This window comes from Caretta caretta, chromosome 9 (genome assembly GCF_965140235.1).
Source record: "Caretta caretta isolate rCarCar2 chromosome 9, rCarCar1.hap1, whole genome shotgun sequence".
In the NCBI taxonomy this organism is placed as follows: domain Eukaryota; kingdom Metazoa; phylum Chordata; order Testudines; family Cheloniidae; genus Caretta; species Caretta caretta.
In genome coordinates, this window is record NC_134214.1 from 33,175,699 (window position 1) to 33,193,011 (window position 17,313).

General features: G+C 38.7%; 1 protein-coding gene across 5 annotated transcripts in view; it reads right to left on the reverse strand.

Moving 5' to 3' along the window:
• ZBTB38 (zinc finger and BTB domain containing 38) overlaps nt 1-17,313 on the reverse strand; it is a 37,643-nt gene that overhangs the window by 5,835 nt on the left and 14,495 nt on the right. For all 5 annotated transcript variants that reach the window (XM_048864359.2, XM_075132209.1, XM_075132211.1 and 2 more), the window contains one exon: nt 758-7,595. In XM_048864359.2, the coding sequence (XP_048720316.2) occupies nt 4,011-7,595 (3,585 nt within the window). In that variant the 3' untranslated portion in view covers nt 758-4,010. The remainder of the gene's footprint in view (nt 1-757; nt 7,596-17,313) is intronic.

Consider the following 17,313-nt stretch of genomic DNA (forward strand, 5'->3'; position numbering starts at 1 on the left):
GTCAAACTGGACAGTCTCTACGTAAAAGAATAAATGGACACAAATCAGATGTCAAGAATTATAACATTCATAAACCAGTCGGAGAACACTTCAATCTCTCTGGTCACGCAATCACAGACATGAAGGTCGCTATCTTAAAACAAAAAAACTTCAAATCCAGACTCCAGCGAGAAACTGCTGAATTGGAATTCATTTGCAAATTGGATACTATTAATTTAGGCTTAAATAGAGACTGGGAGTGGCTAAGTCATTATGCAAGGTAGCCTGTTTCCTCTTGTTTTTTCCTACCCCCCCCCCCCCAGATGTTCTGGTTTAACTTGGATTTAAACCTGGAGAGTGGTCAGTTTAGATGAGCTATTACCAGCAGGAGAGTGAGTTTGTGTGTGTATGGGGGTGGGGGGGATGTGAGAAAACCTTGATCTATGCAGGAAATAGCCCGACTTGATTATGTAAAGAGTTGTCACTTTGGATGGGCTAGCACCAGCAGGAGAGTGAATTTGTGTGGGGGGGTGGAGGGTGAGAAAACCTGGATTTGTGCTGGAAATGGCCCACCTGTTGATCACTTTAGATAAGCTATTACCAGCAGGACAGTGGGGTGGGAGGAGGTATTGTTTCATGATTTCTGTGTGTATATAAAGTCTGCTGCAGTTTCCACGGTAAACATCTGATGAAGTGAGCTGTGGCTCACGAAAGCTCATGCTCAAATAAATTGGTTAGTCTCTAAGGTGCCACAAGTACTCCTTTTCTTTTTACTGACCTGACAGAAGCCTTTGACTTCATTAACAGGGAAGCACTGTGGAAAATCTGTCTGATGTATGGTTGTCCACTGAAATTTGTCACTGTTCTTCATCTCTTTCATGATGACATACAAGCAGTTATCCTCCATAATGGGTCTACTATGGCTCCTTATAAGGTTAAGACAGGTGTCAATCAGGGCTGTGTCATTACCCCCACGCGCTTCTTCATCTTCCTTGCTGCAATGCTTTATTTGATCACGGATAAGATCCTGGTAGGAGTGCAGCTAATTTACCAAATGGATTGCAAGCTGTTCAACCTTAGCTCCTTCCAATCCAGAATGAAAACATCGCCGACTTCAGTCACCAAGCTTCAGTATGCTAACGACACTGTAGTATGTGTTCACTCAGAAATAGATCCTCAGGTAATCATCTTCATCTTTGCTGAAGCATATCAGAAAATGGGACTAACATCCAGAAGACAACATTCCTCCATTAGCAAGCTCCTGGAGCACAATTCCCAGCACCGGCAATACAGATCCACGATAACCCACTAGAGAATGTTGCGCACTTCCCATATCTTGGAAGCCACCTTTCACAGACAGCTGATATTGATGAAGAAATCCAATACAGTCTCAAATGTGCAAGCTGAACTTTTGGTCATCTGAGAGAGAGGGTGTATCAAGATTGCAACATCAGAACCAAAACCAAACTCATGGTCTATAAAGCTGTTGTGATCTCCACCCTACTATATGGCGCTGAAACGTAGACAACGTACAGGAGACATTGTAAGGCACGGGAGAGGTATCAACGCTGTATGCATAAGATTCTCCAAATCAAATGGGATAACAGACACACTAATATGAGCGTCCTGTCACAAGCCAATATTACGAGCATCAAGGCGATGGTTATTTATCATCAACTTCGCTGGGCAAGCTATGTTGTCTGGATGCCTGATTCCAGACTGCCAAAAACAAGTTTTCTACTCTCAGTTCAACCAACGCAAATGCGCCAGGAGGGCAGAATAAATGCTACAGGGACATCCTCAAGGCTAATATGAGGAAATGCAATATTGACATCAACTCGTGAGAGCACATAATCCAGGACTGACAACGGAGAAACTGCTTGACGCAGAGAACTCAGCACTTCAAGAATCAGATGCAACTACATGTAACAGAAAAATGGAAGCGACAGAACGACTGTGCTATGGCCCAAACCAATATCCCAGGTTCACCCGCCCTGCTTGAAAACACGTCTGCAATGTGGCAGAGTCTGCAGCTCCAGAATAGGCCTTACAAGCCATCAGCAGCCCCACAGATAATTTGAAATCGACAATCCATGAAAGACAATCATCCTCGACTTCAAGAGATTCACGCTGATGAGTGCAGGGTAGATTCACAGCCCAACTTGCCACAAACTAAACATTCCTGGAGACAAAAACTCAGAGACCCAGAGCTAGGGACACTGACCCAACTCTAACCAGACCTAGGGGATTAGAAGCATGTGGGATCCAGCAGTTGTGTTCACCACAAAAGACTGGTGTCTGTCCAGAAAAGAACACCGAGCCAGGTTGTGAGCATGCAGCCTCAGAGACTAATCCTTAATCAGAGAGGAGTTGTACTACCTTCTAACAGTCTCAGAATACCGGCTCCTTTCTTACTCAAACAGAATCTGCATCTTTACCAAGACTGATCAGCATATATATAAAAATCAGGCTCATAGCATAAAGTTTGGTGGGGGTTACCTTTCCCTGGATGAACATTGTTCATCTAGGGAAGAACCGTAAAGATGCTGCAACCCAAAGCATATGATTAGCTCTCTATTTATTGTCAGACAGCAAATTGGGCCAGCATGTGGCCCAATGGTTAATACACCACACTCTAAGAAACAGCAACTTGATTATGGGCATGGGCATGGGCCAGGGCAAGCCCCTATCCCCACTAAATTAAAAAGACTGCCAGGGCAGGAGGCCACTCCTCCTCCACAGTAGACTGGCCTATGCCCCAGTTCCACAGGGGACTGTCTCAAATGTGTGTATGGATGAAAGTGTGTAGAGGCAATGACACAGCCCTGATGGACGTATGAATGAAAGAAACTAAATATTCCCCACCCTACCACTCAAAAAAGCAAAGCAAAAGGGTAATTTTTTATTTGTTGGTTTTAGCCCACTCATTTGAAGCCCAAGAGCTAGTCCAACTCCTGCTCATGGCATGTGTGGAATTATTCCAGCTGGAGGAACTCTCATGGACTAAGCATCCTGCAACAAGAAGCAAGATGGTTCAAAAAATTCAAGAGTTGCAGAGCCACTGGAAGGTGGGGAATGTATTTACACAAGGTCTTTACACTGGACAGTTCCACAACTCCTTGATCATGAAGCTGGAGTGTGTTTCATTTGGCTTCTACAACAATAAATCTGGACTTGCCCCTGGATTAGTTGGCCTGCCATACAGTTGATAGCTGGACCTTCCAGGACTAATGCAGCTTGGAAGACTTAATATTTAAGATGAACATTTATTGAATACCACAGCGGTATCATGAATCAGGGTTTCCAATCCTCACTGACACTCAGATACCCACTGCTTATCAATGTAATTGTAAAATTGACTATAGATAAGGTAAAATGTAATATTCATACAACAGTATAAACCAAGGTTTGAGATAGAGAAAAGTTTTCCAGAATTGAATTATACTTCATACTCACATTCAATAAACATTTTCCATCTTTACTGGATTATTTTAAAATACATTAGGCCATGGTCTTTTAAATTTTGTTTTTCATTTATAAACACAATACCATGAAAGTCTGAGTATAACTGCATCACATCATCTTCTGTAGCACAAACTCTTCATAGTGAATGTATTCTGAACCTATATATCTGGCCGTTATGTCATCCAGAGTGATTCAGAATTAAATACAGTATTGTACATTTAAGACAGTTCAGTGGCTAGTTACTTGTAACTCCTATTAAAACAGTTTTGATTGGACCTACTGTTTTCTTCAGTGTATGTATTACAACCGTTTACTGTTGCAGAACTATTTTGGATCAGGCTTTTATTCTCCCTCATGCTATGTTTACACTATTGCAAATAGCTTTTCTGTTGCAGTGTATTTTTTGCATATACTGTACTAATATATGAAAGTTATTTGGATGAAGAAATGTCATCTTCATTTTTTGAACCTGCCCAAATCTGGAGTTTCCTTTGCATTCCACACTTCTATATATTTTTCTCCAATATATTTGTCAGTGCTCTTTTCTTGTTTTTGACAACTGTCACTCAAAGTATAATTTTTGGAGTCATACTCTGTATACTATTCACTTCATTCCCATCTGAGTCAATGAAATCTTGACTTTCCAAAGGTTTAGAGCTTTCATTACACAAATACTCTTTTCTATCCTGTTGACTTGGGCTTTTGAATAGATGTTTCTTCTGGTGCATTCCAAGAGCAGCTGCTGTCTTGCAAATTTTGGGGCACTGAAGACAAGCATATCCTTTTCCATTGTGTTCATGTACATGTCTTTGCTCATGATTTCTTTTGGTAGAAAGATATAAAAAACTCTGTAAGCAGAATTGACAATGGTAGCGTTTTTCTCCAGTATGTATTCTTTCATGTATTTTGAGAGTTTCATTTAAAGTGAATGCCTTACTACAATATTGACAGACAAAATCCTTGACACCCAAGTGAATGCGTTCATGTTTCTGTAAGTTTCCTGGAACTGAAAAACACTTACCACAGGTTTTACAAGTATACGGCTTTTCCCCAGTATGACATCTCATATGCATTTTTAGTGTGGATGGGCTCTGGAACTGCTTTTGGCATAATTCACAAATATAAGGCTTTGAAGTAGGTACATGCCAATGTATAGGTTCTTGGATTTCTTCAGTGGAAGATTTCTCTATCTCACAGAGCTCACAATGAAGATTAGGCATTTCCGTGTTTCCTTCTTTATTAATGCCCTTTTCTTCAGGAATGTTTCTAAGTGCATACTCTCTATTGCACGTATTTTGACTTTCACTACTGGAGTTCTTGTTCCCATGATTCTTCCTCCATTTGACTTTTCTCATTTTTCTTAGCTGTTTAGATTTCTTTTTTGGTTTGTAATTATAATAAGGTCTCCAGGGTTTGTCACTGGAATCCTGATCACTTACATCATCGCACATTTCAGTCAGTTCCATACATTCTGATCTGCAAAGCCTAGCTGGGCTTCTTTCTTTTCTCTCTGTTTCAGTCTCCTGAGGCTGATTGTCCTGTTCAGAGTCACATTTAGACCTTCTTTCTCTTTTATAAAACAGTTTGGATCCTAAAATATGTCTTTTTACGATAGCCTCATTCCCAATTTTTACTGTTATTTGACAAAGAGGAGCAACGTTACTATCAGTAGATGTTCCAGGTAAGGCAGGCTTTGCAATGTAGGTTTCAGTTTTACTTGATTCTTGAAAAGTATCTGTAGCCTTGTTAGATGAACCTCCAGATCCTGTAATATTCTGTAACTCCTCGAGTGTTTCTCCTCTATTGTACAGAAGTGTTTTCTTTTTTTCTTTAATAGTTTTTGCTTTAGTAATACCTTTGCCATAATTATCTGACCCATGTTTACAGTCATCTTTTATGGACTGACTGGCTGTATTATTGGAGGATATTGTCTTACTGCTTCCCACAGAAGTGACTGCATTACTGTGCATTATTACTGATGAAACTCTACTACTGTGCATTATAACCGAAGGTGCTGAGCTGCTATAGTTAATAACAGAGGCTGAATTTTCACTCACATTACTGAAAGGCAGAATGGAGGAATCACATTCCTGAGAACCAGAACTAAGTTCATTTGCAGCTGTGGGCACTGATTTTTCTGCAGTAAAAAAGTCACTTTGTAGGTTAGAATTTAACATTCCTACTGCCCAAGGTGAAACATTCTGAATATTCATAGACAATGTTGCATCATTGCATGAAGATGTATTCAAGGAAATAGTGGTATTGTTTGTTAATATATTATTTTGAAAATTCAGCGAAGGTAGTTCAGAGTTGAGAGAATTCTGAATAATGCAGGTACTAGAAGTTGCTTCATTAACTTGGTTGTTTGCTTGTACATTTTCATACGAAGAATTCTGGTAGGACTTATAAGGTAGCCTTCTGCATTTCATAGGTAAAAGCCTATAAAGTTTGTAAGGATACATGCTAGACTTTAAGCCTCCATTAGCTGTTTTTTTATTTACTGCAAGTCGATGGTCAATTGCATGGAAAGATTTCTGATGATTTTTTAGTATATAATAGGTCATGAAAGTCTCAAGGCAGAAAATGCACTGATAACGCCTTTCTCCTGTGTGCCAGATTTCATGTCTGGTACGATATTCAGCTAATGCAAATACTTTGTTGCAGTAATGGCAAGGATAAGTTCTTCTCCATGAATGCACATTTGCATGTCTTCGAAGGCTGGACAATGTTACATAGCTACGTTTGCAAACAATGCATGTATATAATATCTGCCCATCAACAACTTTAACCAAATGATCTGTTTCTGGCAAGGTGCAGTTTGCACTGGAGTAATCAGTAATATTGTTTTCAGACATCAGAGGCTCTGTGCTTCCATGTGAGCTTCCATTTCTTTCATCAGTAGTAGTATAGTTATCTAAAAATTTTTGTTCATTTCCACTCTGAACAGATATGCTGCCTGAACTCCTGCAGACTTGTTCATGATTCTCCAGTCTGTTAAGATTTGCAAATTGTTTGCTGCAGTATTTGCATATTAAAGGTTCCCGATGATTTGTGTGAAGCTGAAGATGAGTACTGAGTAAAGCTCTGTCATCAAATAATCTGGTACAACAGTTACATCTGTAAACAGGTGGAATAACTGTTCCTATGGATCCAGGGATGTTAGCAGATTTATTTTCCTCTTCTGTGGAAAAAAGTAAGTCTCCTGCCTTATCATGAGGAAGAGGAATAATCGCTTGATCTGTAACTGCTCCTTGTTGAACCTCTTTATTGGTTACTTTGGGGGCTGATATTTTTGCTATAGCCAGACCAGTACACTGGGGTTTAAAGGCCACCTTTGGTGTACCACATGCTTGTTTTATTGGTTGAAGTAGCGATGTTGTCTGGAGAGTTTCATAATTGTCTTCACTCATTTTATTCCGGGGGCTGCTGTCATGTTCTAAAAAAGGAGTTCCTTGAAAAGCATCACCTCCAGAAGAAACTGCATAGGAGTGTTCAGCTAACGTACTGGCTGGCTCAGCATCTTTTCCAACATCATCCCTACCAAGGCCAACATTGGTTACTTTACTGGTCTCAGATACCTTTTTAAAACTCGCTCTCAAGTCAAGTGGAGAAAACAAATTGTTATTATTTTCATTTTCAAAAATTGAAAATGCATTTGTGATTCTTGGCCCGTTTGTGATAGCTGAATCTTCATGTCTTTTTTCATTTTTTTCTTCTTTGACCACCCCTTTTTCAGTAATACAAAATGCAAATGGACAAGGGGAATTTGAAAAATTAATGTCTGTAAGATCTTCCAGAAATGATATTCCCAGTTTTTTCCCTGCAGCTGCAAGGTCTGTTACAGTCTCCTGTCTCTTAACAACTACTGTGGAACTGTAGATATAATTAAGTATTTCAGTAAACACTTCAGCCTTAAGATCATCTAACTCCAGGACATGTCCGGAAATACAGATCGTATGACTCCAAAAAATATTTTTGAAATAAAGGCTTGAAGCTGCTAGTACATTACTGTGGGCTTTAAATTTGGTATCTTCCACAATTATAGTGACATCACATAAAATACCCCGGATGCGCTGTTCATTTAAAATGGAGAGTACCGTGTCACTATGAAAGTCATCCTTGAGATCCTTTGAATGGGACATGACTGTCATCTACAAAAAAAAAAAAAAAAAGTTAATCGTTAAATTTGCTTTTAAAAGCTATTACAAAAAAAATCAGCTCTGTAACTGGGGATATTTTTCAGGTTTGTTTTGTTTTTAATTCAGGTTAAAAGGGAGGGTGAAGTCATGCAATAGCATTTTCAGGTAAAAAACTTGAGTTTGATCCTGCAAACAATACTGATGATAATAGGGTGAGTTGTCAGGGAAGTAACTACAATTCCTACTAGTAAATGTTTGTAGGGTGAGGCCCTGCATTTCAGAATTAATTTTAAAGGGTCCCCTCTACCCCCCACTCAATTTTCATACAAAAGTTGATTCATTCTGTAGAAATGGGTAAATTATCCAAGGAGCTAAAGAAAATAACATTCATTTGTAACTCAAATGCATTTACATACATCATAAGTTATATATTCAAAGTATGTTCTGTCATAATATTTCATTCAAGGTCTACACAAATCTTTAAATAACTTTTACAAACAGATTTGGGATGGAGGAGCTCTGGCAGCTCCGCAGTAGCAGTGACAGGAGAACAAGCATCTCTCTTGTTCATTAATTACCAGATCAGTGCTTTATATTTGCAATCTGGCTGATATCCAGCATTTAAAATCAAAGCCTCCAGCCTTCCAAATGGCCAGTAGTGCAAGTGATGAAGTTTAGCCTGAATGAACAAAGAAACTGAACTCAACCCTAGAGATGGTCCCTCCAAGGTCAGGGTTGAGACGTATTGATATGGCAGTATGAGGAAACTTGAACTGCTGCTGCCCCTATTGTATCTGTTCCATGGATAACAGAGGACTTAGAGCTCCAGGACTGTGTTTGGCAGATAATCACATTTAATAATTGATCTCATTAATAAAAAAATTATAGAAAAATTAGAGGTTCCAAAAATTAAAATGCTCCAATGACAAAATACTGTTTTAAAAACCAAAAGATAAAACACATAAATCATGACTTTAACATCAATATATGTTCTTTTATATAAGAATTATTTTATATAATTCATTTAAATTAGTTGTTGGGCTTTATTAGATAGAACTTTATTAATAATGACTGGAAGTTTCATTGTGAATTACTGAATTTTGTGAATTAAAAATACAGTAATAATAAAAACAAGGATAATGATAAAAATGTATTTTGTTTATTTTGTCATTTTGGTTTTATTTGTAATAGCAGTTCACAGTATCCTAATAACTATGCTTGACTTTTTTTTTAATTATACCAAATAATGAGAGCTCATTGCAATACTCTACTGTTTAATGTTTGCTGAGTGATATTAAGATGCCTCCATTTTATTTTATTGAGGATTATAAAGTGTTCAGACTAGCAAGGCATAGTATAAAGTATATTGTATAAAGTTTCTTCATCAGTTTAAACCACAATGGATCCGAAGGAGAATGACTGAATATGGACACTTTTATGGTTTGTAATCAGGGTAAAATTATACCACTATGTGGTGGGTGAGCCAGTACAGTTTTCTGTGCTAAATGTAAGCTTTCTGTTTAAAAAATTTAAACCACTAGCCCTATGGTCACAAAGATTATCTCCAAAATGTGAATCAAATATATATCAACAGAGTGAGTCTTCTGGAATCTATGGCCAGCCTAAAACAAAAGTTCTGAAAGAGGTGGGAATTACTCCATTCCTCTCACTGCAGCATTAGCTCTGAACTATAATGATAATTTAAAAAAGGCAACTTTAATTACTTCACTGCTAATCAAAGCAGATAAGAAAGACAATCCATATTATGACGATATGCACAATATATTGAGAGAGACATTTTATTTAGGTATCATAAGTGGAGCTTGAGAATAAAATCACTTATTTTTACAATCTGGCTCAGGGCTCCTGTTTGTAATAGGGAAGTTTTAGCTATTGATGCACAAAAGTTGTGTACAGAACACAAGAAATTCAAAGTTATGGTTCACATAGCAAATCATATATGTAATGTATCAGAGTTACAGAAATGAATTCAGTAGTATATACTGTGAGATAAAATACTACATATGCATATAAGCAGGTTATTGAGCAACAGTGCCCTAAGAAAGTCAAATTGATTGTTGCTGGCCCAAATCCTCAGCTGGTGAAAAATGGAAGTCAACGGAGAGATGCCCACTTGCACAAGCTGAGAATCTAGATCGCATTGTCATGCATATACATTTTAAATGATGTTGCATTATGTAGTTTTTTCATTATATTTGCATAGGTTATAATAAGAGATATTAAACATTAATTCACTTTAATTAGAATACTGACCTGAAATTTGTATTAGTTTAAGACCACTATCTCTTTTGGCCCACTATCCGAAAATCCGGATGTAATTAGTTTCTAGTACATGAGACTATCTTCTACATAAAGAGTACTGATAAAAATATGTTCCTTTAGGCAAGCAGCCATTATCCCAGAGTTACTATACTAACAATTATTTTTTCATAGACAATGTCTGACATTACATCAGACTTGCTCATGTGATATGGTATTAGAAACACAAGCATCAGATGTCAAAAACAGATCTCACAAAAGAAGCAACTGAGTTATTTCCTGTGTAAGAAAAAAAATACTGTCAACTCTACCTCTCAGCAACCGAGGTAAGAGAAGCTTGCCAGTATTTTTTTTTTTAAACATTCTTTGTAATAACATAGTTAGTGTTAGTTTGAAAGGACAGATCATCTGACACACTGTTGCTAAACTAAGTACAGCAGATAGCTATTTCTACACTAAAATTAATTTATATACAAAGTCCATAATAAGTGAACTGAAATGTTCGTAATAGAAAGATTGGCTGATTCTTCAGCCAGTTACTTCAGCATACCATCTTTAGGGGAAAATACTCATGATTTAGACTTGTACCTGCATGCACGCAGATAATTTGTAGTCTCTGAATCATGGCTGTTGCACTCTGCTTGGTACAATACCTCTTTGCATAGCTTCTTTGGAGAAAGCAGAAGTTATGATTTGTTATTTGGGCATTAATCTTTATGTTCACCATCAGGTATATTTCTCACTGAAAAACTACATGAAAAAACTCCAATATGGAGCAAACTGTTTTTCACATATAATACTTTTTGCTTCCCTTTGTCTTGGCTAGTACAATCCCAAAATAGTTTGCTTGCATAGTCGCTGACTCCGTGGGTGCTCTGGGGCTGAAGCACTCACGGGAAAAAAAACAGTGTGTGCTCAGCACCCACTGGCAGCCCTGCGGGTAAGTTCCTTCCCTTCTCCCCAGCCCCCCCCCCCCCCACACACACACACCTACAGGCCCTGCCAATCAGCTCCTCCACCTCCCTCCCAGCACCTCTCGTGGATCAGCAGTGTTCAGGAGGCACTGGGGGGGGGGGGGGGGGGAGAGGAGCAGGGGCAGGAAGAAGCGAGGGGGAGGAGATGGAACAGGGCGGGGGTGGGATCTTGGAGGAAGAAGTGGGGGCAGGGCCTGCGGCAGACCAGGGGGTTGATCACAACTCCGCGTGTCCCCCCACCCCCCCCCAGGAACTATGGAAGTTAGTGCATCTATTTGCCTGTACACAAGTATTGATCTCCACTGCCTTGCACCCTGCACAGTCATCTACAGCTGTGCAAAGTGAGTGTTAAATGCTACCCTAACAGAATTCTTCACTCACTTTACACTGGTGGTAGCATTCTACACCCACTTTGTAAAAGGTGTAAATGAGAATACAAGGTGCAAGGGAGTAATCAATCAGGCCTATAGTTTCCAAGGGATCCACACTAAGGTTGTGAAAGCAAATAATCAAGAACTCTTGATGGGTTACAAAGTTACACACTCTCTATAGGAACTCCTCATGTTGGAAGCCAATTTGAAGTATTACTGTTTGAGCGTCTGCTCTCCTTCATTATAGGGCTATAGACAGAACTTGTAATTTTGATTATAGAGTGTGGCCCAAATCATATATAAACTCCATAGTCATGGCAGGTTTCTTGGCTACATTGGTCAAAAGTCTGACCCAAAGGGATTAGTTCAAATTTTTTATGGGCCCATGTCCTTGAGAATGTAACAGGAACATAGAACTGGAAGGAACCTCCTAAGTCATTAAGTCCAGTTCCCTGCTATCACAGGCAACCTCCTCAGACAATCCCTATCATAACTGATCATAATTCTGAGGTTCTACTGTATTTTAAAAATAGAACTTGAACACATCAGGAATGGAGGCTATTCATAACTCTGAAATGATCATAGCTCTGAACAAAATGTTACGGTTGTTCTTTCAAAAGTTTACAATGAACATTGACTTAATACAGCTTTGAAACTTTCCTATGCAGAAGAAAAATGCTGTTTTCAACCATCTGAATTTAAATGAAACAAACAAAGAAAACAGTTTCTTTACTTTGTCAAATTTTTTAAACTTTCCCTTTACTTTTTTAGTAGTTTATATTTCAAATAGCACTGTACTGTATTTGCCTCCCACCCCTCACCCCTCTCTGCTGTTGCCTGGTGTACTTCCGGTTCCAAATTAGGTGTGTGGTGGACCAGTCAGTTCGTAACTCTGGTGTTTGTAACTCTGAGGTTCTATTGGAGTTAGGTTGTTCACCCCCACTATTCCTATTGGGAGCCTATTCCAGAATCTCATTCTTCTGCTCATTAAAAACTTTCTTCTAGTTTCCAGCCTAAATTTATACATGGCCAGTTTATACCCATTTGTTGGGCCAAGACTGTCCTTTAGACTAAATAGCTCTTCTCCATCCCTGGTGTTTATCCACTTGATGTATTTATAGAGCAATATCCGTTCTCAGTCAAGCTCTCTAGTGTCCTCTCAAAAAATAGGCTCTTCATTCTCTGATCATCCTGGTAGCCCTTTTCGGCACCTGTTCCAGTTTGAGTTAATTTTTCTTGAACATGAGCGACTGGAACTGTGCACAGTATTCCAAATGAGGTCTGATCAATGCCTTCTAAAATGGCATTAGTACTTCCCTATCTCTACTAGAAATATCCTGCCTGATACAACTAAGATTGCATTTGACTTTCTTACAGCTGCATTACATTGTTGGCTCATAGTCATCCTGTGATTGACGAATACACCCAGCTCTCCCTCCTCTCTCATTTCCAACATATAAACTCCAGTTTATAACAGAAATTTTTATTAGTTCCTCAGTGCAAGACATTGCACTTTGTACTCTTAAATACAATCCCGTTTCTATTATTCCAGCCAAACCTGAATGTACTGTGGCCACAATGTACGAGGTCACAATGCCATTCACTCAGTTTTGGCCCCACAGCCCTCCCAACATGCCAGAGGTCAAGTGATCCAAATCTGAGTGGGCAGTGTGGCAGCCAGTGCTGCTCCTTCTCAACTGCCAGTGGTACACACTGAGTGTAATGTGTGTATGGTGGCAGGTGCCACTGCATGTGGGAAGTTACTACCCTATCCTCTACAGAGGAGTAAAGCTGTTGACACAGTTTCATAAAAATTTCTCACACATCAAGGACCTTAAGCACAAAGTTCAATAAGACAAAAATTACTGGGTTGCCAATTCTGGCAGCAAATGAAGATTAGTCCAGGCTGATCCTTCAACCATGGAAACGGTGACCATCGCTATAAATAACCTCAATATTAAAGATAAATAAAAAGACTGAAAATTGTGAAATGTAAGTACAAATCTGACTAATCATACTTCAAGGAGGCATAGATAATTATATAATAACATACAACACCACAGGCACCTTATGAGTGTGTGTGTTTGAAGATGTGGACTGGTTGTAAAGTGAAAAAGCTACTGGTGACCCGTCATCATTTTGAACATTGATGTATGGGCTGAGGGAAAGCAGACAGGTGCAGGGGAGCACATGGTTTGGATAGAGACATCCCTTGGGGAAAGCTCTATTAACAGGTATTCTCTATATCCTAATAAAGAAGAGAGGATACAAGTTGATAAAGTACAAGTAGAAACTGAAGAGAAATGGTCAAAAGAAAAAGAGTCCCATTCAATTACATCACATGAAGGCATACAACTAAAAAGTGACACATTTTATAAGTACTTGTATACAAATGCTAGAAGTCTAAATACTAAAATGGGTGAACTTGAGTGCCAGATATTAAAATGTGGATATTGATATAATAGGTATCACAGAAACTTGGTGGAATGATGATAATCCATGGAACATGGTAATACCAGGATACAAAATATATAGGAATGACAGAGTAGGTTGTGCTGGTGAGGGAGTGGCACTATATGCGAAAGAAAGCATAGAGTCAAATATAGTAAAGATCATAAATAAATCAAACTATACCACAGAATCTCTATGGAGAGAAATTCTATGATGGAATAATAATAGTATTTCACATGAGCATTTCACAGTCACCATCCTGGTTAGGAATATACTACCAACTACCTGACCAGGATGGTGACTGTGAAATGCTCAGGGAGATTAGAGAGGCGATAATAGAAAACTCAACAATAATAGGGATTTCAACTATCCCCATTTTGACTGTGTACATATCATCTCAGGATGGGATGCTCAGATAAAGTTTCTAGACACCATTAATGATTGCTTCTTGGAGCAGCTAGTCCTGGAACCTACAAGATGAGAGGCAATTCTTGATTTAGTCTTAAGTGGAGCACAGGATCTGGTCCAAGAGGAGAATATATCTAAACTGCTCAGTAATAGTGACCATAATGATATTAAATTTAATATTCTTGTAGGAGGGAAAATATCAAAGAAGCCCACCATAGTAGCATTTAATTTCAGAAAGCGGAATAACACAAATATGAGAAAGCTAGTTAAAAAACAAAAATTAAAAGTTAGTCACAAGAGCAAAATGCCTGCAAGCTGCATAGAAACTTAAAAACACTGTAATAGAGGCTCAAATTAAATGTATACGCCAAATTAAAAAAATGTAGTAAGAGAGCAAAAAAAAAAAGCCACCATAGCGAAGCAACAGAGTGAAAAAAGTGGTTAGAGGCAAAAAGGCATTTTTTAAAAACTGTAAGTCAAATTCTACTGAGGAAAATAAAAAGGCCCATAAACTCTGGCAAGTCAAGTATAGAAGTATAATTAGGCAGACCAGAAAAAGAATTTGAAGCGCAATTAGTAAAAGACAAACAAAAACCACAGCAAAAATTTTTAAGCACATCAGAAGCAGGAAGCTTGCCCAAAAAACCAGTGAGGTCACTGGGCAATTGAGGCGTTAAAGGAACACTTGAAGAAGACCAGACTACTGTAGAGAAGCTAAATGTATTCTTTTCATTGGTCTGCACTACAGAGGATGTAAGGGAGAGTCCCACATTTGAACCATTCCTTTTTGGTGACAAACCTGAGGAAGTGTCCCAGATTGAGATGCCAGTAGAGGAGATTTTGGAATAAATTGATAAACAGTAATAAATCACCAGGACCAGATGGTATTCACCCATGAGTTCTGAAGGAACTCAAATATGAAAATGCAAAAGTACTAACTGTGGAATGTAATCTACCACTTAAATCAGCTTCCATACCAGATGACTGGAGAATAGCTAATGTGACACCAATTTTTAAAAAAGGCTTCAGAGGCGATCCTGGGATTACAGGCCAGTAAATTTAATTTCAACATCAGGCAAGTTGGTTGAAACTACAGTAAAGAACAGAATTACCAGATACATAAATACATATTTGTTGGGGAAGGGCCAACACGACTTTTCAGCTTGGAAAACGTGTCTAAGGGGGGATATAATAAAGGTCCATAAAATCATGAATGGTGTAGAGGAAGCGAATAAGGAAGAGTTATTTAGCCCTTCGCATAACACAAGAACCAGGGATCACCCAATGAAATTAATAGGCAGCAAGATTAAAACAAACAAAAGGAAGTATTACTTTACACAACACACTGTCAACCTGTGGAACTCATTGCCTGGAGATGTTGTGAAGGCCAAAAGTATAACTGGATTCAAAAAAGAATTAGATAAGTTCATGGAGGACAAGTCCATCAATGGCTATTAGCCAAGATGATCAGGATGTTCTAAGCCTTTAATTGCCAGAAGCTGGGAGTGGATGACAAAATCACTAGATAATTGCCCTGTTCTGTTCATTCCCTCTGAAGCATCTGGTATTAGCTACTGTTAGAAGACAGGACACTGGGATAGATGGATCATTGGTCTCACCTAGTGTGGCCATTATGTTCTCATGCAAGCAGATCAAAGGGTGTCTGCCAGGCCGGCCAATGGCAGATAAAAATGCATACCAAAACATGATTTAATGAATTAGTTCATCTCTCCTTCTGTTAAACTTTCGGAAACCACTGCCAGGTAAGTGCCAGATGTTCAAATACTCTTTGTTGTGTTTCACTGAAGATCTTGTAACCCATGTCTGAAGCCTGGAGTAGAAGCAGGGTGGGAATCAGTGAATAAAACAGAGAACTTACAGTTGTCTACCACTATGCAAAACAAGAAATGACAACATTCTTGACAAAATGGTCAGAACTATTCTTTTTTCATTTTCTTACTACATTTCTACCTTTCCTTATTAAAAGCAAAACTTTGAAAGAGGTGCTGGTATCTCCTGTTACTTATCAGCTCCAGACTGTAAAAGCGTACTTATGGTATTTATCTTTACACTTTATGTTCACCCCCTTTTTTAGGAGGGTATGCACAATTTTGTAAATGCTTATTCAATTTTTTTTTAAGAATGCCTCATATGAACTACAGCATTTTATATCTCAACTCTTGCTCACCTTGGCTCATTAAAAGAAACAAAGGTGGCGATTCAGCCATCTCCCTTTGTTGTTTATTGCCTAATGGACTATAGTCAACACAGTTATATATTATTTCTACAATTCCACTTACATTTCCTGTTTTAGATTCTTGCTTGTTGTGCGTGCCACTGTAAACATAGGATACTACTTCCCTTTTATAGCCTCATTTATAGGCTCTTAATCATATTTCTCAGTCATGTCTTTTCTGGAATGTTTTTTCCTACATTTTAATTCAGACAGGAGTGCCATAATAGGAGAACTTAAATATAAAAGTATTATGTTAACACAGTCAGATCTCTCAGGTCTAGGAGTGTAAACAGCTTCTCACTCCCTGTTAAATTGTGGGGATTCCACTTTCTTCGTTTGGTGGTTCATCACTTCCAATTCACCCTTCACTTCTTGTTGTGAAGTTTCAATGTAAAATTTTCCCATTCAGGTGGGAAGAATCACTAAATCCCATCATCAGTGTCCCCGAGGCAACCTTAATAAAAGAGGGGTACACTGACACTTTCTCATACAGAGTAAGGATATGTCTACCACAATAAAACACCTGCAGCTGGCTTGGGGCAGCTGACTTAGGCCCAGGCTGCAGGGCTATAAAATTGGAGTGCAGATGTTAAGCTTTGGGCTGGAGCCTGAGCTCTGGGACTCTCCCGCCTTGCAAGCCTGAATGTCTACACTGCAAGTTTATAGCCCCACAGCCCCAGCCTGAGTCAGCTGACACACGCCAGCTGCGGGTGTTTTATTGCAGTGTAGACATACCCTTACCGTCTCACCAAAAGGCAAAGTCTTGTCAGTGTGTCCTAGATAGCAGCAGAAAGTACGAGTGCCACCTCAGTGGGCCTGCTCAAAAGTCTAAAGTGTAAAAACGTTTTAAAAATATATTTTCCAATGCAAGCAATATTTCTGGTACCAAGAGATTAAAATATGTCTTTGCTGAAACTCTAGAATTACTTTAATTGTAAAGTTTTCAAAATTCTTCCCATAAAGGTTCACATGCTAAACTGATTCTGATGACTCTAGTAGTTTCCCTCTCT